This window comes from Sinocyclocheilus rhinocerous, unplaced genomic scaffold (assembly GCF_001515625.1).
Source record: "Sinocyclocheilus rhinocerous isolate Xijiao unplaced genomic scaffold, SAMN03320098_v1.1 scaffold395, whole genome shotgun sequence".
NCBI lineage: Eukaryota > Metazoa > Chordata > Actinopteri > Cypriniformes > Cyprinidae > Sinocyclocheilus > Sinocyclocheilus rhinocerous.
In genome coordinates, this window is record NW_015660890.1 from 419276 (window position 1) to 443275 (window position 24000).

Genomic DNA, 24000 nt, shown 5'->3' on the forward strand with positions numbered 1-24000 from the left:
TATTTCTATTTACCGTACATAAGAAAACAATCCGGCAGCTGGTGCTATGGTCCTCGCGCAAATGCGATTTCCGTACGCGAATTTATTTCGCACTCCCTGAGTAACTTATCTTATTTTGTAGTTACTGAAAACTTTTGGAAACCTAAATGTATATGAAAAATAAATAAATAATAAAACAATACAAGACAACCTAATCTTTTTCATCGGTTTTATTTCAAGCCCAATATATTCGCCCTAATTCTGGCAATATTCACAATACTAGTAATAAGATGTAATTGCAAGCATCAGGCATGGTTTTAATTTCCTTGCTGATGAAAATGCTAATGTAATTTCTATAATAATTAGGAACCACTCCTAAAAAGACCAAACAACAAAGAACCAAAGATCATACTGGATTCCATTCAATGTATTTTCCAGATCAGAACTTCAGTTTATCCAGGAAGATCTTATCTGTCTCTCAGAGGATTCTTTTCTGAATTCCATTAGCATTCCTTTGAGATTACAGTATTCAAGAGGTTGTATTACTGTTTTTCATTACTATCAGTGTATATATATATATATATATATATACTGTGCAGTTGCCTAATGCTTCATTATATAAAACTAATATTGCCTTATTGGAAGTTTGTCTTCCAATCTTGAGACATACTTGTGCACCATGGAATGAAAAATCATTGATTACACAACGTAATACTTTGTCAACATTTCATAAGGCTGACAGGGCATATTGATCTATCTATAATTGATTTAAGCTTGAAAAACAGGGGAACGTATAATCAGAACACAAACCTACTGTGCAAAGACAAATAAAGCAAATGATTTTCAGAAACAAGAAATCCAATCTACTATTTTGATTATCATGCGAGTCAAAACAGATTGTAGTTCAAGTAGATGCTACTGCTCAATGCAGCAAAAACGTATCAACTTTTTGCAATGTTTTAACCTGCAAACTTTCAGTTATCAGCCCAAATCTTTAACCCCAAGGCTACATCACTCAATCCTTCTCTTTTTCAGATTCTGAAAATGCAGCGGTGACCCTCTCTGCCCTGCTGGCGAGTCTCAACAGCTGCTGTAACCCGTGGATCTACATGCTCTTCAGCGGACACCTCCTCTATGACTTCTTAGCCTGTTTCCCCTGCTGGAACAAACCCCAAAACACGTTACACAAAGTGGACTCGGACAGCAGCATCCGGAGGAACACCCTTCTGACCAAGCTGGCTGCTGTCCGGACCAAAGATGGGTTCGACTCTTGGAAAGACCCATGCAACTCCCGAAAGTCCAGTCAGTCTTTAGGGCTAGACTATTCCCGCAAATCCAGTCAGTGTTTGCAACTTGACTGTTAGCGCAAATCAAGCCAGAGCGTTCCAGTGGAGTCCTAGGAGCCAGATGGGGATAAATAAAGAAGAATGAAAATAAAAAAAATTACATCTAATGATACGGTTTTAAAAGATAAGTTGTGTGGTGAGAGTCTGCTCATTTTCTGCTTATGTAGGTTGCTTACTCTAAAAATATGAAATATTCATGGTGAATGAGATTTTGATTGTCTCGTAATCTACATTGAATGATTTTTGGTTTTCTAAAAATGCATTTATTTTACAGCACATTATGTCACGTTGCACTTTCTATTTACGACTAAAGTCTGTGACTTCAGTTTTGTGTTTTAATATTGGTGAGAACTTCAGCTTCATTTCTTGAGCTGACGTGTGTCTTATTTGTTTACACCGATATCATGAAGCTCTTTTTGACTAGGTGGGAGTAAAAGAGTGTATTGTGTTATGACTGACTAAACAAAATGTTATTTTAGCACTGGTGTATAACTTGAGCTCTGTCTTGTATTGGTCGTGTCAAACTTTAACTGAGCAAAATGACTAAAACTGAAACAGCTTGTCTGGTGTTTGGCAAACTGTTTATGCAAATATAAAAATGTATGTGTATGAAAACTGGCATTTTGTTGTTTCAAAGAGAAAAAAAAAAGAATACATCTCAAGACATGTAAATATATAAAAATATCTCAACAAATAAAACATGTCAGTTATAAACAATTTGTGTGTCCAGTTTGGTTAAAAATGAAAATGTACTCACCTGCAGGCCATCCAAGATGTTGAGTTTGTTTCTGCATCAAAAGATTTGATCAAATGTAGCATCACTTGCTCACCAATGGATCCTTTGCAGTGAATGGGTGCCGCCAGAATGAGAGTCCAAACAGCTGATAAAACATCACAAAAATCCACAAGTAATCCACACAAATCCAGTCCATCAACTAACATCTTGTGAAGTAAAAATCTTATAATAAACAAATTAAGATGTTTATAACTTCAAAATGTTGTTTCCGGCTACGAGTCCTCTATCCATAATATTGCTTTCTCCAGTGAAATTATTCATCATTCTTATAATACACAGGCTCAATATATGTTTGATTGACAGGTCTCTTCCAGATTCAAACGTATTATATTAGTAATAATGGCACTGAGATCAAAGAAGGATGGAATATAAACGTAAGCTTTTTTTTACCGGCTCGGTGAGCTGTGGGAGTAATTTTCCACTGCTGACCAATGTCTGCAATCTTGGTTGCATAACGTGGGACCAGAACACACTCTTATTACAAAGTAAATCTTCCGCCCTTAAATGCACTGCATAATTCGCTATAAAATACTCAAACCAAGTAGTATCTGCAACCAAATATTGCTGAGTTTTTCTCAGAACTAACTTCACATTTCTGAATTGTTATTGCATTGATTATTTCACCAACTGCTCTCAAGGTGATTTAGTGGATGTATGAATACAAGTCTTCTATAGTTCACACAGGTGATCCTTTACATCTGCTTCAATCTCAGTTCAGGTTACATTTAAACTCCCTTCATCTCCCACAGCTTTCCCTTATCTGCTTAAAATTAAAACCCCAGTGGCTCCAATCTGCCAATCCCAGTCTTATCAAAAGGTACGTTCTGGCTAAGCCAGGATTCGAACAAACCTCGTCACATAATGCCGGTTTCATCCTCAGACCCGAACACCACTGGCAAGCAATCAGCGTTTTATTATAGGATTCAAACCCAATTGACACTAAATGTTGTGGACGGGTAAGGCCTGCCTTGTCAATGAGTCAAACAGGAAAGGTTCTTAGTTTTTGAGGCAGCAAATCTAATAAAGGCAAGGGCCTTTTGGACTTTCAAAGACATTGAAAATATAACAGAGAGCCAGGAGGGAGGTTCCACTAAAACAAGCGCAGAGACACATACAAAACACAAACAAATTGAACCGGGGTATCATTTCACAATGAACCTTTAACATTCATGGAATGTTCTTTATAATGGAAAAATGTTCTTTAGAATATTCTTTTCAGAGCCTTTGACTGAAAGATTCTTTGAGGAACCAAAAATGATTTATGCAATGTAACGAAATCACCCTTCTGGATGTTCATCACCTTTAATTATAGAGTGGAGGAGGACTTTTTATGGAGTATTTCATTAATAATATCTCTTCAAACACTTCAAACAGTTCTCTGGTCTTACCAGGTCTGTCAGCTTGCTGGTGTAATTGGGACCGCAGCAGTTACCTTGTCCTCACATGCCCCTGAATAAAGAAAGGTTAGATAAGTTCAGGTGAAGTAGATGATGAAACTTTCTCTCTTCAGATTGATTCTAGAATGTCCACTGTATCAAGGATTGGAATCTTGGTTTAAAGGAATATGGTTTAAGCATCTCTGACAGGCTGTTAATTACCACAGAAAATGTATAAAAGTAAACAAAAACGTGTTCAGTACTTCATTTACAATGGCGAACCATTGTTCCATAGACAACACTAAATGAGTGTTTCAAGGATATCAAAGAATGTTACTTATTTTAAACACAATCAGTTTGCATGAACGCATTGTTTTTCTATAGCTTGGCTCCAACCTAAACAATATGTTACATTATTTTGCAAGGTTGCCAGGAAGGAAAGCGCATTGTTTAAGAAAGGAAGTTTAGCTTTAGGGTTAATGGGGGAGAATCCAAAATAGAACAACTTTTTATCATGCAGCTTGACTACTGGAAGCTCTCCTGCCAAGCTCAAAGATGACGAGAACAAGCTCAACTTCACATATCTGTACATCTCACATACTGTACATCCCTCCTATGGCTTCATCTCCAGCTGCCTGCATCTTCTTCACCTCACATCTCCACATCTCACCCACTCAACCTGTTTCCCTCTCATGATTTCTCTGCTTTTTTCGTGAAATGCTACAATCCAGCCACAACACAGTAATATTGTGACACTACAAGGGGCCAGTCTTAAACAACAAACATTTTAGACACAATCTGGTCATTAAATCATTCTTTTTTTTTTTTTAATTGGAATTCCATGTAGCGAATACTGAGAAACAGTGAAATTATGTTTAAACTCTTCTACAGCAATTTTTCTCTTCCGGCATCCCTCGCTTCATTCCTTTCTCGCTCTGGCAACCCCCTGCAAGTGACATCATTCTTTCTCCTACTTTGAAATTAAGCATCGCCATCTCCTTGTTTATTTTCCACAGACTCCAATCTCTCCGTTTATCCTGGAATATATCTGTGTGTATCCTCCATTCCTCATCTGCTGAATGCCTGTTTTGCTGTGACACACATTATTTCTACATTATTGAATAGCAGTTTATTTAACTTTGTCTTTGTTTCTTTATTGTCATTCGCAAAAACTTCTGTTGCTCTCTCTTTTCATTCAAAAGATATTGTTATGTAAGGACTAGCTGACAGCTTGTTCTCTATCCATCTTTCAATAAATGTTTTCTCTCTAAAATCAGTGAAGGAAACGTAAGCTGTCATCACCTCAGAGAAGAGCTGGCCACTTACCACAGTAAACCCATTGTTCTTTTTCAATGTAATTTATAGATGAAGTGGTTTTTCAATTATGACAGTCAAACCATATTTTACTCCAAATGTAACTTAACTCTGAAGGTATAATGCCCTATATTTCTCATATAACTTTAAGTATGGATTTACTAATACATCATGGAACAATTGCCTTGCACCACCAAACAAATGCCATTTCAATTTAAAACACTTTTGTTAAAAGGCCTCAAATGTGTTCTTGCATGTGCACATCTGCATGTCACAGATAAAATCATTTGGGAAGGGGAACTTTAATACTAATAACTTGCACATACATTCAACATTTTTGACTTCTTCAACTTCATTGAAGATTACATAGTTTTGAGTGAATCTAGCTAAACCAATTATGAACCATAACGTAGGGTGGCCATACGTGCCATTTTCCCAGGACGCGTCCTGGCCAGGATTTGTTTCGGCTTTGTTTTCATGCTTGCTGAAGGTAATGATCGAAAAGTAGTTTGACCAATAACATGCAAGCATTGTACATAATGGACCAATCATGGCGTGTGAGAAGGTGGGATCTACGATCAAAGCGATGCAATTACGCGAACATATTAGGTGTGTTCGACATAAAAGCAGTGCGGCTCAGACCGATCAGTGTATGACATCAAAGTACCTCGAGAGCGTTTCGAAAGCATAACCGTCTGTATAGTATTTTGATGTCATACACCGATCGGTCTGCACACGCAAACAAAGCCAAAACCTAGATATTTTAGGCAATATAGAAATCCTGGCCAGGACGCGTCCTGGGAAAATGGCACGTATGCAGGGTCGTTTTAACCATTGGGCTAGGCGGGGCTGAAGCCCCGAGGCCCGAGCAAGTTGGGGGTTGGGGGCCCGTGATTGGCTGTGGAGTAGATTGACTGGAGCGCCGATCGCCAAAGCCACCTCGCCCCCCACTTATTAGCGCTGTTATTTAGTTGAGCTTTGGACAAATTCCATGCATTACCGGATTGAAACGTAAAGTCTGAATTTGGTTTACCAATCAAATGCATTTATTCTATATTTTACTTTTGAACGATATGCGCACGTATCTATCAGGTGATTGCTGCCCAGTATGTCTGCATTCACCTCTCTTCACTTTGTTCTGGAGTAATCTGGAAATGGTCGCGCAAAGAACAACATTCAATAAGTAAAAATGTCAGCAAATCTAAAAGAGAGAGGGGCTCAAAAAACGAAAAACTTCAAATACAAACAACATAAAAAACATGACAGCTATCAGGTTCTTTTACTAAAGCTGATGATGGAGTGGAAGTTGCTGGAACAGCAAGTGAACCGGGCACACGGAGCAGATAAAAACAGTGTCATCGTCCACACAGATTTGAGGTTAGTTTGATTATTAACTGGATTTATATTGTTTTTGTGTTTGAACAAACTATATTCATTTAAGGGTTGGGAGATAATCCGGTAGAAATATATCAATCGTTGATTGAAGCGCGTCATGATGTAGTCTAAGCTTATCATTTCAAGGCGTTTTAAGCAGGTTTTAAAACAAATGGTTTATACTGTTCATTACGCTGCGGGGCATAATTCATTCTGGTAAATGCGTGCGTTAAAACGCTTTCTACCTGATTTCTACCTGATACCTGCTCGTATTACTGACTAAACTTTCGCTCCTTGTGCTTAAACGGTCAAATACACAGTTATGTGTCAAAATGCCCGTCTTTGCGAGTATCCTCGTAAACGCTGTTATTTGTGTCTTAAATGAATGTTAATAGTTAAAGATAAAGCATGTGTTAGGCTATAAGAGATCAGATAGTAAGTCATAGCCCCGGGGCCCAGTGCGGTCTTAATGCGGCCCTGCACGTATGGTCACCCTACCATAACGTCTAGCGTTTATGGTATGTCTGTAAAATCATTCCTCATTTGCTATGCCGCTGAAAACCCCAAATCCTCATAGACTTTTGCTGACCTCTAGGTTTCACATAAGATATTACAACTTAAACACAGTTCATGGACAGTAGATGAATCTTCTGCCGTTTTGATGCCTCTGAAATTTTATCTTTAGGTTGTTGGTTGAAAATAAATATTAAGGACATCGCCACTGATAGCAACCATACTAGAAATTTTCACATTGTACAAAATCTACCCTACCAGTTGCACATTCATAATTATTAGAATTCAAATAATATTTTATTTAATTAATTTGTTTAATCTCAACAGCACTCACTTGCTATACTAAAAGAGAACATTCATGTTGTAATGTATAAAGTATACTGTATTTAAATATTTAAAATGTAATCATTTATTTTTATATTTTTTGTTTTGTCTCCATGAATGCACTACTATATTTTTAAAACAATATTTCATATTTAATATAATTTATAATTATAATTATAATAAGAACTTTATAATATGCATCTGTATAATATGCATCTGCATCAGTATAGCATTTCTTTTTAACTTTAATTTCTTTGTCTACAGCACACATTTACACATTAAGTTTTTTTCCTCGTGATATGCATCTATCCTATTATTTTAATGTAATGAATTGCTTTTACTGTCCCCGGCGCTTAATTTCTGTATTTGCTAAAAAAAAAAAAAAAAAAAAAAAAAGGGGAGGGGGGCCTAAGAACTACAAACGGCTGATTTGTCGAAAGTGCGTCGCCTTTAGGTCACGTGACAGGCGTTGAGCCAATCACAGAGACGTTTTCACGCACGGGGAAGCGCAAAGAACTGTTTGTATGCAGTCCGCCTTTACTCGAAAGCAATTGTGCAAAATCAAACCTATGTGAAATAACCTATTATGATTAATAAGGGTCCCAAATGGAAAAGAGTGCGGTCTTACGCTGGACCTGTTCCGAGGGCGAGGCACGGGCACCGGGCCGTGTCTATACGAGAGCTGGTGGTTGTGTTTGGAGGTGGAAACGAGGGAATAGCGACCAATCTGCATGTTTATAACTCAGGTAGGGCACTAAATGGACACCAACTGCATTAATACTACATAGTACAATGGATGTATCATTTATAAAAACTCATATAGAGACGTGACTTCAGATTGCATGTAGTACCCAGCAATAAATGCACTGATGGATTACTGTAAACAAATCATTGGTTAATAATATAACGTTACATGAAAATAGTTAGAAATGCTACTAAACTCTGTTATGTTTTCATATTCATTAAAGCCGACTGGTTTTTGTACATTAAAATAGTTAGAAATTAATATTTAATGCTGATGTACACAATCTTTCATTAATGAAAGTTCTAAACCATATATTTCAGTGACTAGGCAGTGGTTCCTGCCAGCAGTGAGAGGTGATATCCCACCTGGTTGTGCCGCTCATGGCTTTGTTTGTGAAGGCACACGGATCCTGGTGTTTGGAGGGATGGTTGAATTCGGACAGTATACCAACAGCCTCTATGAACTGCAGGTGAGCACTTAATGTAGCTCAGTTGATACCTACATAAAAGCATTAATAGTTCATGATGGTAGTACACAGCTTTAGGAGGCCAGGGCTATGATTTCATATCTGTTCTTTTAGGCCAGTCGATGGTTGTGGAAGAAACTGAAGCCCCGCCCACCGAGGAACGCATCACTTCCTTGCCCACGGATTGGCCACAGCTTCACTCTTCACGCTAATAAGTGTTATCTTTTTGGTGGAATGGCCAATGACAGTGAAGACCCAAATGGCAATATACCACGGTGTGCATATTTACATGCATTTATGGTTGTCAAACGCAAAAACACATACATACTCACATGATGTTTATTTGTGTCTCTATGCAGGTATTTAGATGACTTCTATGAGCTGGAGCTGCAGGTCCAGTCTGGGGTTAAAGGCTGGAACATCCCTGAAACCAAAGGTGGAGGTCCGTCAGCCAGGGAATCCCATAGTTCTGTGGTGTACTGTGGCAAGGGCGGGAGTGGCCCAAAGCTGTACATATTTGGGGGCATGTGTGGGCACAGACTGAATGATTTGTGGCAACTAGACATCGGTAAGGCCTTGTTCATATTCATCAGAATAACAGAGCTTGTATGACCTCTATCTCTTTTTATATTAGTTCAAGCTTATGTTTTCATTCATTTCAGAGACTATGACTTGGACATTACCTCTAATCAGAGGTCAACTGCCGCTACCCAGGAGTCTGCACACCTCCAATGTGATTGGAAACAAGTAAAGCCGTAGCCCGTTTCTTTTTTGATTTACTGTAGGAAGCTGTTCAGTTTGTGGTCCTAAAACGGGAAAGATAACAAAGCCCAGTATCTTAAAAAAAATAAAATAAATACTGCAGATTTGCAAAAAGACCTACTATTATCTAATTCTATTACCTAATTTGATGATGCTGAGTTCAAAAATATCAATAAAAACCTTCCATCATGTAGTTTTTTTTTACACAGCAAGAATGATTTGTCATATTATATGTATCAACTTTAATGCACTCAGTGCAGTCAAATGTCATGTTTAAATAACAAAAAATATTCAAAATGTATAATTTAACTTACAATATGCATAGGATTAAAGAAATATGTTCAAATACTCCATTTAATGTTAAGTAACTTTACATAACAGTTTATGCATAATAAAAATTAACATCATTTTCTGTTTTCTGCTGTTTGGATGTAGTAAATCACCTAAAGATGTACATAAATCATTTATATGTGTGAAAATTGAACAAATAATTGTAACCTGAGGAAAATAGGAATCATGTCTTTATGGCAGTTCTTCTGTGGATAATACAAAATTGTTGTCGAAACCAAAAATGCTACAAAAAGCCAATCATGTTTTGTGAAAAAGTGTGACATTCTATAACAAAACAGGCACTATTTCTGAAATCAGCACCGCAAAATTCGTAAGAAACAAGTATTGGATGTCATTCAGCAAAAAGCAGTTTTTGTCACAATGGTTTCAAAATTCCCATTTGAGAAATGACAGAGGCTCCTCATATAATGTTGACAAAACCACTATTCTGAAAACCCATTAGAAATCCATTAGGGGTGAATTAGCCTCTTGGGTTTGCCTAGATATTGACATCATGACTGAACAGCTCCATTGTCCATTTCCTCTCTCAATTTCGCTTTTCAATAAAGTCAAGATGTTCTACTGTCAGAACAGTTGTTCCAATGTCTTTTATATTATTTTACCTCCCACTGACTTCTTTATCTTCTTGTTGTAGGTTATATGTGTTTGGAGGCTGGGTTCCCGTTGGAGAGGCAGAGGACGCACTCGCTGCCGATGGAGTCAAGTGGGTCTGCACCAACTCTCTTTCCATGCTAAACCTTGGTATGATCATGAATATTACATTGTTCTTGCAGCTAGATAATCTCAAAAATTGCTTTATTATCATTACGCGTTTTCTCTTGGTATGGTTTGCTTACTGTAGACACAATGACATGGCATGACTTGACACCAGAAGAACAGCAGCAGGGATTGGCTTCAGATGTACAGTTGAACGAACAGGAACAGGGTAATGCACACTGGCCGAAAGCACGAGCTGGACACTGCGCAGTAACCGTCGGCACTCGTCTGTATGTCTGGAGTGGGCGAGATGGATACAAAAAGTACAATAACTACCAGGTGTGCTGCAAAGATCTGTGGTACCTTGAAACAGGTGAGTGATATTAAATCAACAAAGTTTACATCTGAACATTTAAATCATCAAGTTCTGATTTGTTGTGTGTAGAGAAGCCTTCCACTCCTGGTGCAGTGTTCCTTGTGAAGTCTACAATTAATATGCTGCATGTCGCCTGGCGGCCCTTACCTGCAGCTGAATGTTATTTGCTTCAACTGCAGCCAATCACATCTCAGTCCGCTTCTACTGAACCACAGTCCACACCATCAGACACTGGAGACAGAAAGGAATCTGTACAAATAGGTATTACAAGTTGTTTTGTGCTCAAATTTAATATTGGAAAAGGTGTAAGAACCCTGTGTACATTATTTATAATTTAAATAACTGTTATTAATATGTAAATATGTATAATTTATATACATTTTCTGTCTAGACTCCCAGCCAAGAGGAGAAAAAGAATCTTCTTCACAGGTCAGATTTCTGCATTTTTAGTGTATTTCATATATGACTTTTTATATATTATATTTTTTATTAATCTCACAGGGCCTTTCTCATTTCAGGAAAGCATTCTGAGGCCAAAAGAACTAGGTGAGAAAGGGACAGACGTCCGGCCTAAAGGTGACAATGGTAGAAAAGTGAACACTGCTTCTGATATGTAGTTTAATACGCATGTTTATTTCCACTCTTGCATTCTTTCTTTTAGTCTTTCTGTGTTACAAAGTGGTTCAGTCACATATATACCTGATGATGTATTTTTAATGTGCATAATCAAAGATCAAGAAGGTGTTTCCGTGATGCCATCAAACATGAATAAGGCTGGTAAGCTGAATAGTACATCTCAGTGCCAGAAAGGTAAGAGCACACACTTCCTGTTGAAAATTGATCAATTGTTACTGTAGTTTTCCTTTCTTACTATTTATATTATCATTCACAGAACGAGACATTTCTCCGATACCATCCCAACAGGTAGGGTGTTACAGTGTGTTTCTGTATTTATATAGGTATAAAGCTCCTAAAAACACTTGACACATTTTCTCCCTTTGCCCTTACAGTCTGAGGACTCTGTGTGGTTTGATGTGGGTGTGTTTAAAACACTGTATTGTGAGGTTACACACTACTTCCTGCCTTCTGAGGAAGGTGACATGGCATCGACCCTGTTTGGTCGAAACCCATCTGACAGTGAGGTTTGTCTGTGTTATTGGTTTGATACTACCACACCTAATTGTAATGGGTTCCAGTTGTGACAGTGCGTTTTACGTCACCACTTTCTGTCCGACAGTGGGAGTTGCCGGGTCCTCATTGTTTTAAGGATCGTGAGAAGCAGGAATTGGCCTCAGGAGTCACATATAAATTCCGGGTGGCCGGACTGAACAGCCGTGGCCTGGGCAACTTCAGTCCCGTCAGCGAGTTTAAAACCTGCCAGCTTGGATTTCCTGGAGCGCCATCTGCTGTAAAAATCACCAAGGTACAATCAGTCTTCTCAGTGATGACAAACATTTTGCGTTCAAAGACGTTTAGATGCTATGTTATGATTTCAGGATAAAGATTCAGTGCATATCACCTGGGAGCCTCCCACCTCTCCGTCGGGGAAGATCACAGAGTATTCCATGTACTTGGCTGTGAGGAAGAGTCGAGGGAACAGCGTGGAGAGACCTGGCGAGCTGGCCTTCATCCGAATCTACTGTGGTACCAAGACCTCATGCACAGTCAGCGAAAGCCAGCTGAGCAACGCGCACATCGACTGCTCTGCACGGCCTGCTGTCGTCTTCCGTATCGCTGCCAAGAACGAGCAGGGCTACGGTCCGGCCACTCAGATCCGCTGGCTGCAAGGTGTGCAAAAACTTCTAAAGCTTTGACTCATTAATGTGTATCCTCATCAAATCCTCATTTGTGACCCTGGAGCACAAAACCAGTCATGAGTAGCACGGGTATATTTGTAGCAATAGCCAACAGTACATTGTATGGTTCAAAAATTACCGATTTTTCATTTATGCCAAAAATCATTCGGATATTAAGTAAAGATCATGTTCCATGAAGATATTTTGTAAATTTCCTACTGTAAATATATCAAAACCTAATTTTTGATTAGTAATATGCATTGCTAAGGACTTAATTTTGACAACTTTAAAGTTGATTTTCTCTATTTTTTTTTTTTTGTATCCTTAGATTCCAGATTTTCAAATAGTTGTATCTCAGCCAAATATTGTCCTATCCTAACAAACCATACATCAATTGAAAGCTTATTTATTTCAGATTAAATTATCAGCTTTCAGATGATTATATTATCAGCTTTCAGATGATGTATAAATCTCAATTTAAAAAAATTGATCTTTATGACTGGTTTTGTGGTCCAGGGTAGACTTGTGCTGGTATTCGGTAATGCCATATATCACGGTAATGAATATGCACGATATTGTTATCGTGGGCACTTCTAAATACCGTGCTACACAAACCAATCATAATTTCAATAATTAAAGAAATTAAAAAAAACTTACCTTTATTATGGCATTGTTGATGCTGCTGATGTTTATTGGTCAAGTATTTGACCAAAAATACAGTAAAAACAATATTGTGAAATATTATTAGAATTTAAAATAATATATTTTAAAATGTGATGGCAAAGCTGAATTTTCAGCATCATCACTCCAGCCTTAAGTGTCACATGATCCTTCAGAAATCATTCTAATATGCTGATTTAGTGCTCAAGAATCATTTCTTATTATTACTGTTGAAAACTTAATATTTATTAATCAGCAGATAACTGCAATACATTTTTTCAGGTTAATTTGATGAATAGAAAGTTCAAAAGAACAGTATCTTTAAAAAAAAAAGAAATATTTTGTAACATTATAAATGCCCTTACTGTCACTTTTGATCAATTTCATGTAAAATAAAAATCTTCATTTCTTATCAAATATTCATAACTTCTGAACATTAATGTACACCGCAATATAATATCAATGCAATATACAGTCTGGTCCTAACTGCTTTATATGTCGTCCTACAGTTGCGAGTAAAGTGAAATCGTCAGTGACGCAGGCAGACTCCAGTCCTCCAGCAGCAGAGCCTGACACAACCTGCAGATGAACTCTCACCCCTGATGGGTCGCAAGCTGCTGCACTGACTGCCAAAGCTCTAATACTTCAGGACTGCAGTTCACTCTCTTTATTATTCCACAACGCCTTTTGACATTTTAAATGAACTCTTCTATTGACTGATCTCAGTTCACTGTTTTTCTATATTTTGATTGCCTTTTAATGTCATGGTATCGTTTATACTGTAAGCTTTAGGTTTATCAGTATCAGTCAAAAAGGTCATTATCCCTGTAAAATGTACATATTTCGTTAACACTTTTAATACTGAGTTCATAAATTTATTTTTATTATGGATTGTTGTAGTCACAGGCAACACTTTTTTTTTATACCTCCAAATCCCTACTATGGTTTTTGTGAGCAAAATTTATTCACGCATTAGTGGAAAACGAGCTACTTCCCCATATCTTAAACTGCATGTATGTTTCTTAAAATAGGCTCCTGTACTTTTAGGAACTGCATAATTGACAGTAGTTGGAACATAAACCGCTCCACCAGAGCTCCCTTCATTTCTGTTTTTTTCATTGGACTGAGCTCAATTTTGATTGCGTTATTTTTTTTCCCAAAAGCTGTCCAATTCTTACTCTTAAAAAGACTTAACTGGAGAAAACGTTCTCCTGTGCCTTATTACTGTACAAAATTACAATGCTGTTTTATATAGAATAAGTTATAGAACAATTCAGGAAATTATTTAGTTTTGTTACATTACAAAAACGACTACTAGGACATCCTACATTTTGCCATAAAAGCGTAAATTCTGCAATTTGGGTTAAATATTCAGTGCATTAATTAAACAGTAATACACATTTACCCTGCACAAATTAGTATAATCTGTCTACTGGGGGATTTTTAATATTCCATTTGTAGAATCGCTTATGCAGTTACATTACATTAGCGATTATATATGTATTAATGTTCCATTAGCATGTCACTAACCTAGAGAACTACAAAGAGTATTAATTACACAGACAGTGCTATTTTTAACCGAGCTCTTAAAAACATTTCTACAACCTTTTTCTTGATTGCAAAATAATCTTTGACAATCTTGGAATTTCTTTGTAACTACTTTTTTTTTTTTTACACATTTGTTCCACAACATTTCAGTCACAAATAGAACATTTTTTGATGTACACTCCCATAATGGTCTTCTTGTGTGGACAAAAATTTACTAAAAAATGTATTGCAATAAAGTTTAGTTGGAAACGCTGTTATGACCAGGCATACATTTGTTCAAATTAATTTTGATCTTGACTATTTTCATCAGCTTATTTTGTAATATTCATGGGTGATTTTTAAGACATACTTTAAACATCATTCAAACAAAGAAAGATCACTTTTTTTATTCAAAGAATCAGCATAACAATGTCAGTTCAATAGGTTAATTAAGACCAAACGTCAAATCAAATGAAAATTCCCTTGATTCTGGGAATGTAAATTGTCAATATGGCCTTTCTATCTTGCCACTGCCCCATCCCAAACTTTAAAAATGATTAAATACAAGGAACCGCCCCCCCCGCCCAAAAAAAGTCATAATTTGGTTCGGCCTGTACCAAGCCGACCATTCAAAACAAACTGGCCTAAATATAATACTGAATGAATTACAAGACATCACTTAAGATCAAATCAGCCTCCTGGCAGCAGGCACTTTTGTTCCTGCTCTGGTAACCAGGCATCTCTTGGTCTTCCAGCACTGACCTGAAAACTTTGCAAGGCAAGAGATAAGTCTGTCTGGACACTGGACAGGCTACTAGATATAAGTCGGGCCGGTCTTCGGTCATGAGAATTGTATCTGTTGAATGCCAGGGATCTAAAGGATCATAAAAAAAAGAGATTTAAATAGTGAGCATAACTAAAATCTTACAACAGTAAATGGTTCAGTGTCATCAGGAATCTTCAGTCATATATCTGTAGTTTAACATGTGCTGGTTTACATACTAACCTGCTGGTATGAGGTGGTATATACCATCACATTCTGTTGCTGGCCATCAGCAGTGATCAGTCCTGCAGGCAACTGACCAGCTGTAAGTTCAAAGTAACACAACATTAATTCATTATGTAAACCCTTTAAGGCACTAAAAGCTATAAATAAGCAAGAGAATAGTGCTGTATTTTTCGATTGCATTAAATTTTCTGAACAAGGCACAAGAATATATAAGCTATATGAATGAAAGAGATTGCACTTACTGAAACTGTCATCTGTAAGCTCTTCTCCAAGGCCTTCGCTGACTGTAACCGGAGTGATGCCTTTCTCACCCTTCATTGCCTTGGAAATATGAATATGTTACTTCACATCTAACCACAATTTGTGCTCTAAAAATGATATTCATGATGACACATGCAGGTATTGCTTTTCTAAAAATCACATTCTGCAATTTTCTATTTCAAAAGTGCAGGCGATATGTCTCTCTCAAAGATCCTTTATATTGATGTTTTTAGACCATGATCTGAAATGTATTTATTAATTTAGCATATGTGAGTGAGTGAATAATACCTCTCTGAACTTCTGCAGGTAGAGTTTAAGCGGCTCCACGTACATGTCAAAACCCAGAGTGGACATAGCAAACAAGATGTCCTCTCCGTTTATGGTCTTGCGTTTCTCTTGATGGCATCGCTCGCTGGCCTCAGATGTGATAAAGCTTATGAACTCGCTCACACACTCCTGCACACACTCTTTTGCATCCTTTGCTATCTGTGTTTGAAAAGAGAAAACAGAAGCGATCGAGGTTACTTCTACATAAGATTAGGATTTATATAGATGCACTCCAAAAGGACAAATTCAAGCTAATAAAATATATTGAAAACAAGAGTTTTTATTTGTTGTTATTACGAGTTCTCCATACCTGGAAACAATTTTAAAATTCTCTAATATTACCTTTCCAGTCTGTGGGATGGCATTCTTCATGATGCGGGCAACATTTGCGATGGGAAGGTAGATGTCCTGCTCTCGGAAATGGTCTTTACTGCCGTTGCCATCCTCATGGTCATTGAAACTTTCATCCCCATCATCTGCCAAAAAAAAAAAAAAAACATGACAATGGACAAACTGCTGCTACTTGACTCGTAATAAAACTTTGTTCACTATCTCTATCACAGAATAATGATTTATGGTGACATCATGACCATACCATCCTGGGTCTGCAAGACATATGTCCCTCCTGTCATATACTCTCCAGTTATTCCTAACTGAGTGGTATCTGTGGTGCTGTCTCCGTCCATCTAAAAAACACAAACAGGACAATGGGGGTTAAAACATTCATTCCAATTACAGCTTTATAATGAGCAAAAATATTCACTCATGACCCACGACAACTACAAAACTCTCCAGAGCATAAAAAGCATTATTAATAATAATACTGAATAACCATATTAATTTATAACCATATGTACAATATTTATAAAACATTTACGAATTTAGCAGACGCTTTTATCCAAAGAGAAACAAAAAGTACACTTACAAAAGAGGAACAAAAAGTACACTTACAAAAGAGGAACAAACAGCAATTCGTCAAAGAACCAACAAAAATCGTAATAAACAATGCCAGGTTTATTAGACAAGCTAGATTAAACAGCTAGAAAAGATATTTTTTAAAATGCAAATAATAAAATAAATACGCAATAAATATGTTCGTGGCTTTTTTATATGTTATTAATATCGATAATAACTGGTCCTATAATTATTTGTATGTATTTCTGGCAGCCTTTGTTTTGATAGTCAGCTAGCAGGTTAGCATCGTCCCAGCTCAAGTTAACAAATTACACACATTTAACATAGGGAAATATCTCATTTATGAACAATTTGTAAACTTTAACCATAAATTAACTGTCTTCCTTTATAATTACAGTTGCTGTTTATTAAATGTGGTTAAATGTGGCTTCGGGGCCTCGCGTGGGATATAGCATCCATTTCTCCACTCAAATAATCCCTTACCCATCCTCAAACATTCATTCTTTTAAGACTTCCTGTATTTAACGGCTGCTTCGGCCTGGTAAAACCTGTAAAAACCTGCCGGTATCGGCCTTTCTATCCGTTAAACACGAGAATTACCGCTGAAGCGGATCATTTGACCGGAGCCATTACAAACCTGACTCGCTCTCGCGCTGCAACTTGATTGGACGCCGGAAATGAAGCTGCGCGAGACAGTTTGTGAACGCGTGTATGTTGGTCACCAGGGGGCGCGCTGGAAATGAGATTGTGAATATTAGAAGAGGTTGCATTTAACGACATTTCTATGTTCCCTTTATCTAGTGCAAATCGTTTTTATTGACCTTAATCATTAAAACGTTGTTTTTTCATCATGTTCCCTTCATTTGGTTTGATTACATGATCCATACTCATTACGTATGTAGGCCTATAGGCCTACATGGGTAATTATCATATAAATTAATTTGATGGAAATAGGTGGAAATCCTATACACACTTCCCTCTAACTTCCTCTTATTTCCCTTTCCTTCCTTTTTTTCATGTCTCAGGTAAATATTACTGGTGCTGGAGCTCAGCTTGACAAAAGAACTGAATGAGGTGAATTTCACATTCAAATGCAGTCTTTGTTTATCATCGCCAACTGTGAAAACGTTCCTTTTTTTTCTGTATTATGTTCTTCATATTTTTACTTTTTTCTTCATGAGTGAATAATGCACCTATGGTGATGCTTCATTACTTTAAAAGTGCCATATGTTCAAAGTGATGGCAAACATATGTTGCACAGTGAAGTGAAAAAGTAACTAAATGCTCTTCTTTGAATGTGGGTGGATGATATGGTTTTGTCTCTTTAATTATTTTTGAAAGTTTTTTGAAGTAAAATAAATGTGTGTAGTTTGCACCTAAAGAACTAATTAAAGTGGAAAAAAATTATATTATTTTTATTTTTACTAACTTCTGACTGCTTGTGATACCAGATGCTTGTACAAAGAAGCAAACCTTTCCTAAGAGTAGCAGTTTAATCGCAGCCAGCTCTGAAATATTAAAATATAATTACAAAACCCTGACATGCTCATGCCTGACCTGAGTGGAGGGAAAAGAGAATTATGTTTAATGCATTTTAGTACTTAAGGCACTGTTATTTCCTCATTAGTGTGTACAGTAATGGCTTTAACTAATTGCTTACAGTCAAATAAAATATAACAGTATTTCACCCCTGTCCTGGCTGTATATTTTGTCTAAACTGGCAAAAAAGCTACACTTACAGTCACAGGCCAGCCACAAATAACTGCATTTTCCAGGAGTTTCCCAGCATACTTTTTATGCTGTAATTCCTCGCTGTACAGTAAAAGCTCTCCTCGCTTCCCCTCACAGGGTCTCAGTAGACATCAACACCATGACCTTGTAATTCTGGCCTAATTCCCTGAGAGCTTCCTCTTGGGAATGGACACCTCAGAAAGTGCCTCTAATCAGCAGGTCCAGAATGAAAAATCACTCATGCATTTTAAACGTTTCTGCTTCAGTCAGCATTGAATGCTGTGGACCGTGAATGCATAATTATATTAGCGACTGCTTCTTGAGGAGGAAATGTTGTGGCAGTTTATAGCCATATGAATTAAGACTTAATTTTCAATTTGGAATTGCCACAAACTCTTCTCAAATGACTTGGTTTATTATACATTATAAATTATAAATTTAATCACATATTTACTATGCCTTTTGACTTGATTAGCTTTAACTTAAAGGTTTTTGTAATTTCCTGTCATTTTATTACAATTTTTATTTTATTTTATTTATTATTATTTTTATTTATTATTAGTTGTAATAATAATAATAATAAAAATAATACTTTCAGATAACATGCAATTTTATTAAATAAATAAATGAATAAATAATAACTGAAAGCTACTTCTTTTCTTATTACAATGTTATTTTATTTTTGTTTATAAATGCATGTAGCCTAGTTTCTATTATATACAAAGTACAATATATAAATGGTTAGTATTAATAATAATATTATGTTTATATGTGCATGTAATTTCTATAACATACAAAGTACAATGTATATATTAATATGAATTATTAGTGTACATGTAGATATGCATATATATATATATATATTGTATGTGTGTGTGTGTGTGTGTGTGTGTAGTTTATATTATATACAATGTACAATGTATAAATGAATAATAATAATGTTTCAGCTAAAATGCAATTGTATTAAATAAATACATGTATGAATGAACAAACAAATAAATAAACACATAAATAAATACATAAATAAATAAATAAATAAACCTTTCCATGTTGTTTGAATCAGATTTACAATAAGAACAATAGCTACAATAATTAACTGTGATTACTATGGGGAATTTTATACTTTTTCACATATGCAATATTCACATTGACATATTATAAAATGCCAAAATGTAGTTTATTGCTGCTCATTATACATCCAGTGGAGGGTAATGTGGTAGGTCTATATAGCATAAAATATATGAAATCATATTTAGATACCGGTATGTAGGTCTACATTAATGTTACGTTGTAGTTTAGGTTAAAAGGTGTTAGTAAATTCACCACTTAATTTTGAGTTAAAATATGTTGTTGTAACTTGCGTTACTGAGATTGTAACGAGTAATAATATTACCCAAATTTGATTAGTAATGCGTTATATTACTGCGTTACAGCAAAAAGTAATATACTACTGTAATATTATTACTTTTTAATGCGTTACTCCCAACACTGGATATAAGTGGTATGTACTGCAAAAATGTTAAACCACTAAGTAAAAAGCTTCAGTTTAATTGCAACGCTGGCTTTATTTTTTAAAGCAACTTAAAATTGACTTTTTGACCTCTTTGAATTCAATTGCAGATGTAGTAAATTATAACTGCCACTTTGAAAACTCGTAAAAAGCGAACAGAAATGCCAGAAAAAGTATTGGGACAAGTCAAATGGAAAGAAAGATGCTGTTATAAGATAGAGATGAAAGCATGTTTACAGTGTGGGCGCGCTCATTCACCGCGCGGCGAGAGGGGGCGGAGTTTCGCCGCTGTAGCCTAGTGTGCGGAGGAAGGTAGTGCACTCCAGGGAGCTGCGCTGAGATCTTTGAGACACGGACGCAGGCGGCATCAGTATCAAACACAGACCCGCTGTATGGGGCTCCGTCCCTCCGTCTCTCCGTGCCCAGCCATGAAACAGACATTACTGGACCTCATGAGGATGAGTAGGATCTGCCGGATGGTGCTGGCCACTTGTTTAGGATCTTTTATTCTGGTCATCTTCTATTTCCAAAGTATGTTCCAACCAGGTAGGACTTCGTGGTGGTTTCATCCTAAAGGCTTTTAATCGATTTGAGATGCTCTTTTATTCCCTTTTGTAGCCTGTGACATGGTGATTTAGTGTGGAAGAATGCTATTAATAATCAATGAGCTGTTTGAAGGAGCGCATCAATCAGCAGCAGCGAGAGTGAATGATGTACTGACTCACATCAAAACTCACATAATGACGTCCAGTTTTATGTATTTTTAATATTTTACTTGTATAAAACACAATGGGTAGAGCTCGTTGTTTAGTGTTGTGGAGGGACGGTCATTGTCTCCGGTAGCCGGTACAGTAGAGTCACTGTATATCAAACACGCTGTGCAAACATTCATACATCAATACTGACACACAATTAAGTTGACATACATTCGCCCTGCTGCTTCTGTTCATTACTGTTACTTATACTGTTGTGAAATTGAAAATTAAGTAAAGTGGACGAGCATAATTCCATAACGGAGGAAATATATCGCTGAATAGAGCGCAATATTCTTGTATTGTGTAGATATTGTGTGCTTTACTGGTTGAGCAATTTCCTATCTATCTATCTATCTTATCTATCTGTGTAAAAGTAGCCTAGGCCTACTTATTTAGGCTTTTTCAAAGTAGCTACAATTTAAAAGTTCTATATCTATCTATCTTTGTCTAAATCCACTGGAACTCCACATACATTGTGCATAGACTAGAGCACATCTGGAAATTGTATTGATGGATGATGTAGGAGGTATAATTACGCCTGTCTGTTAGACTTTTTCATTGTCCTGCTCGCCGGTTTGGTTCATCTTGACCAGAGCATGTAGCATGTCATCTGTTTTTTGGGGAATTCCCATGTGCTGCAGATGGAAGATCCAGATAAGGACAATGAAACTTGTGTAGTAGTGCAGTAGAGAGTAACCGCTGTGGTCACCGGCACGGTGGAATGTCTCTGGAAACGGTGAGTCATCAGCGCCACCGGCATGTGAAGGTTCTCAGCAGTCCGCTGGAATGCCCATGTCATCATCGTCTTACACAGAGGGGATGCTGAAACAAGACCGAGAAACTGATGAGTTCATGAACACTTCATGATATCTTCCACATCTGCACAGGATATTTCAGAGAAGATCAAAAGTGCACACTGTGACACACGGCCTCTTGTGTTTTATTGATTTCAAGGAATAGTTCACCAAAAATGAATGGTTGCAGAAATCTTGCTAACCCTCGAGCCATGCAAGAGTTTGTTTCTTCATAAGAACAGATTTGGAAAAAATCAGTATTGCATCACTCTGCAGTGAATGGGTGCCGTCAGAATGAGAGTCCAAACGGCTGATAAAAACATCGCAATAATCCACAAGAAGTCAACATGAGTTCCATCAATAAGACGTTCTTAAATTCAAACCATTGCTTCTGACTAAAATATGAGTATTGTATCCAATGAAATATTGGTGTATGAATCAGGAGAGAAATATGCACAGATCAAGCACCGTTTACAAGTGAAAACAGTCGGGAACATTTCTAAACAAATATGTTGGTGGATTTTAATACGAGAGGACAACAGGGGGTTTTCAGTGGATGAACCGTTATGGATTATGGACTGGTATTTTTGCTAGAACCAATGGTTTAAGGTTAAACCACCATAATGATGGATTTGTTTCTTACAAACACGCAGCTTTTTTGCTTCACAAGACATTAATTGATGGACTGGAGTCTTGTGGATAACTTGTGGATTATTATGATGTCTTTATCAGCAGTTTGGACTCTCATTCTGACAGCACCCATTCACTGCAGAGGATCTATTGGTGAGCAAATGCTAAAGCAAATCTCCAAATCTGCTCCAATGAAGAAACAAACTCACCTACATTTACCTATTCATGTAAATTTTGAGCAAATTTGAATATTTGGCTGCTCTATTCCTTCAATTCAAAGTTTTTCAAAGCATCACTGGGGTGCAACGGCATCCCATGGTCTGTTGGGATGTACGGGCATTTTTTGCATGGTGGTACGAGCAGCTGTTTCTAAACGCATCTGTGCATCCCACATGCTTATGAACAATGTCTAATATAACAGCCTCCCTTATGCGCCGCTTTGGCTTGACAGGTGTTTCAGTTTCCTCTTCTGTTTGTGTGTGTGTGTGTGTGTGTCTATGGCCACCTCTTTTCTCCTTTCCTCCCCCCATGTGTGACCTGATTATGCACTCTAGCCTACAAACATACCCCGAGAACACACTGGCACAGCACGAGACACACACACACACACACACACACACTGGAAAGCGCCTCAAGTGGACCTGAGCAGTTGAATGACGGGCTGACGTAATGCTTCAGTGTGTTTATGATGATCAGAGAAAGAGAAGCAAATGCCAAAAGCTGGGTTGCGGTGATTGGTTACAATTTGTAAACAACTAAATACTTTCTCTTTCAATAGCACAGTCATGAGACCTAATACAATATGCACACTAACATGATTTTATTGTGAATAATGTGAATGTTGTTTCAAAATGACTAAAAAATAATGATATAAACAGCTCTATAGCTCAAATAAACAAACGTTTCAACAGAAAAAATAATCTTAAGTGCTATTATAATATGATAAGCTTTACATTTCATTTTAAATCCTCTTTTCTTCTGTGGTAATCAGCATCTGAACCTGGAATATTTATTTAATATCTCAGATATGTTCTAAAAATAAAAGTCTGTGTTCTGATATGTCAATATACAAAATCAAAAGCCAGAGATTTCTCATCACATTTCTCTATGTTAAAGTTATCTGAGCCACGCTATCCACTTTTTATAGCACTTTTTATGTCTCTATTTTTATTTCTCCTGAAGAATTCTAAAAGAAACATTTGAGAAAAAGTTATGAAATGAAGAATAACTGAGAACTCTTGATAAGAACAACTTCTGAGCGCCACAGTTTTCCTCTGGGCAGGATTGTAGAGATAGAAGGAAATATGGGCTGGAAAGGAACCAAAATGAATTGTCTTAGGAGAGAAGAGATAAGGAATGTCTGCAGGGAGCTCAACATTCCTTAAGGGTTGGTTACTCAGGGCCGGGACGAGGACCCAGACCAGCAGACCAAAGAATCCCGGTTCTTCCTGAGAGCTTACACTGTAAATAGGTTGCTGTAAATTTTACAGTAACTTACTGGCAGCTGGATGCCAGTAAATTACTGTAAAAATGTATTTTTGCAAAATAGAGCAAAAAGACAATATTTTCTTCATAATTTAAATCACTTATTATTTTAATATTAGCTATTCTTAAAGGGGTCCTATTATGCTCTTTTACAAAGTCTTGATTTTGTTTTGGGGGTGTAC

The 24000-nt window shown here is 36.9% G+C and overlaps 4 protein-coding genes and 1 long non-coding RNA gene across 12 annotated transcripts in view; 3 read left to right on the forward strand and 2 right to left on the reverse strand.

The window, feature by feature from the left end:
- avpr1ab (arginine vasopressin receptor 1Ab) overlaps positions 1-1938 on the forward strand; it is a 4488-nt gene extending 2550 nt beyond the window's left edge. For both annotated transcript variants that reach the window (XM_016535388.1, XM_016535389.1), the window contains exon 3: positions 1015-1938. In XM_016535388.1, the coding sequence (XP_016390874.1) occupies positions 1015-1343 (329 nt within the window). In that variant the 3' untranslated portion in view covers positions 1344-1938. The remainder of the gene's footprint in view (positions 1-1014) is intronic.
- Positions 1939-2180: 242 nt separating this feature from the next.
- LOC107726061 (uncharacterized) lies at positions 2181-8189 on the reverse strand. Its single transcript, XR_001638217.1, has 3 exons — positions 8133-8189; positions 3510-3570; positions 2181-2206 (listed from the first exon to the last, which is right to left on the reverse strand). It is a non-coding gene; the product is annotated as an uncharacterized LOC107726061 (long non-coding RNA).
- LOC107726060 (host cell factor 2) lies at positions 7518-14283 on the forward strand. Of its 3 annotated transcripts, none has more exons than XR_001638215.1 (17): positions 7518-7768; positions 8088-8236; positions 8348-8508; positions 8593-8801; positions 8896-8980; positions 9981-10087; positions 10188-10415; positions 10488-10679; positions 10810-10847; positions 10937-10994; positions 11151-11228; positions 11311-11342; positions 11429-11560; positions 11656-11841; positions 11915-12206; positions 13384-14118; positions 14164-14283. XR_001638215.1 is itself a non-coding variant. In XM_016535536.1 (16 exons), the coding sequence occupies exons 1-16, from the start codon at positions 7609-7611 to the stop codon at positions 13461-13463; spliced, it is 2187 nt and encodes a 728-aa protein (XP_016391022.1). In that variant the 5' UTR covers positions 7518-7608; the 3' UTR covers positions 13464-14283. The 3 variants fall into 3 exon arrangements, 1 of the variants encoding a protein (XP_016391022.1); XR_001638216.1 differs by having other exon boundaries at positions 10937-10964; XM_016535536.1 differs by having other exon boundaries at positions 13384-14283.
- A 530-nt stretch (positions 14284-14813) lies between these two features.
- LOC107725951 (nuclear transcription factor Y subunit beta) lies at positions 14814-17648 on the reverse strand. Of its 4 annotated transcripts, none has more exons than XM_016535384.1 (7): positions 17551-17648; positions 16594-16684; positions 16341-16474; positions 15960-16157; positions 15653-15731; positions 15408-15487; positions 14814-15275 (listed from the first exon to the last, which is right to left on the reverse strand). In XM_016535384.1, the coding sequence occupies exons 2-7, from the start codon at positions 16682-16684 to the stop codon at positions 15243-15245; spliced, it is 615 nt and encodes a 204-aa protein (XP_016390870.1). In that variant the 5' UTR covers positions 17551-17648; the 3' UTR covers positions 14814-15242. The 4 variants fall into 4 exon arrangements, with proteins under 4 accessions (XP_016390870.1, XP_016390872.1, XP_016390871.1 ...); XM_016535386.1 differs by having other exon boundaries at positions 16594-16698; positions 17551-17644; XM_016535385.1 differs by lacking the exon at positions 17551-17648 and adding an exon at positions 17397-17544.
- A 2788-nt stretch (positions 17649-20436) lies between these two features.
- The window catches only part of LOC107726007 (carbohydrate sulfotransferase 11), a 45580-nt gene continuing 42016 nt past the window's right edge, over positions 20437-24000 (forward strand). Inside the window, exon 1 of one of the 2 annotated variants that reach the window (XM_016535460.1) lies at positions 20437-20685. In XM_016535460.1, the coding sequence (XP_016390946.1) occupies positions 20547-20685 (139 nt within the window). In that variant the 5' untranslated portion in view covers positions 20437-20546. Of the gene's footprint in view, positions 20701-24000 lie in introns of both variants that reach the window. The other variant, XM_016535459.1, reaches the window with a different exon arrangement.

Bases quoted from the DNA above. Each gene is read 5' to 3' on its own strand.
- LOC107726060 (XM_016535536.1), top strand. From the start codon at position 7,609: ATGATTAATAAGGGTCCCAAATGGAAAAGAGTGCGGTCTTACGCTGGA. The intron at 7,769-8,087 runs GTAGGGCACTAA...CATATATTTCAG, and splicing joins TCTGCATGTTTATAACTCAG to TGACTAGGCAGTGGTTCCTG. The intron at 12,207-13,383 runs GTGTGCAAAAAC...GTCGTCCTACAG, and splicing joins TCAGATCCGCTGGCTGCAAG to TTGCGAGTAAAGTGAAATCG.
- LOC107725951 (XM_016535384.1), bottom strand. From the start codon at position 16,684: ATGGACGGAGACAGCACCACAGATACCACTCAGTTAGGAATAACTGGA. The intron at 16,475-16,593 runs GTATGGTCATGA...TTTTTTTGGCAG, and splicing joins TGTCTTGCAGACCCAGGATG to ATGATGGGGATGAAAGTTTC. The intron at 15,488-15,652 runs GTAAGTGCAATC...TTGAACTTACAG, and splicing joins GCTTACAGATGACAGTTTCA to CTGGTCAGTTGCCTGCAGGA.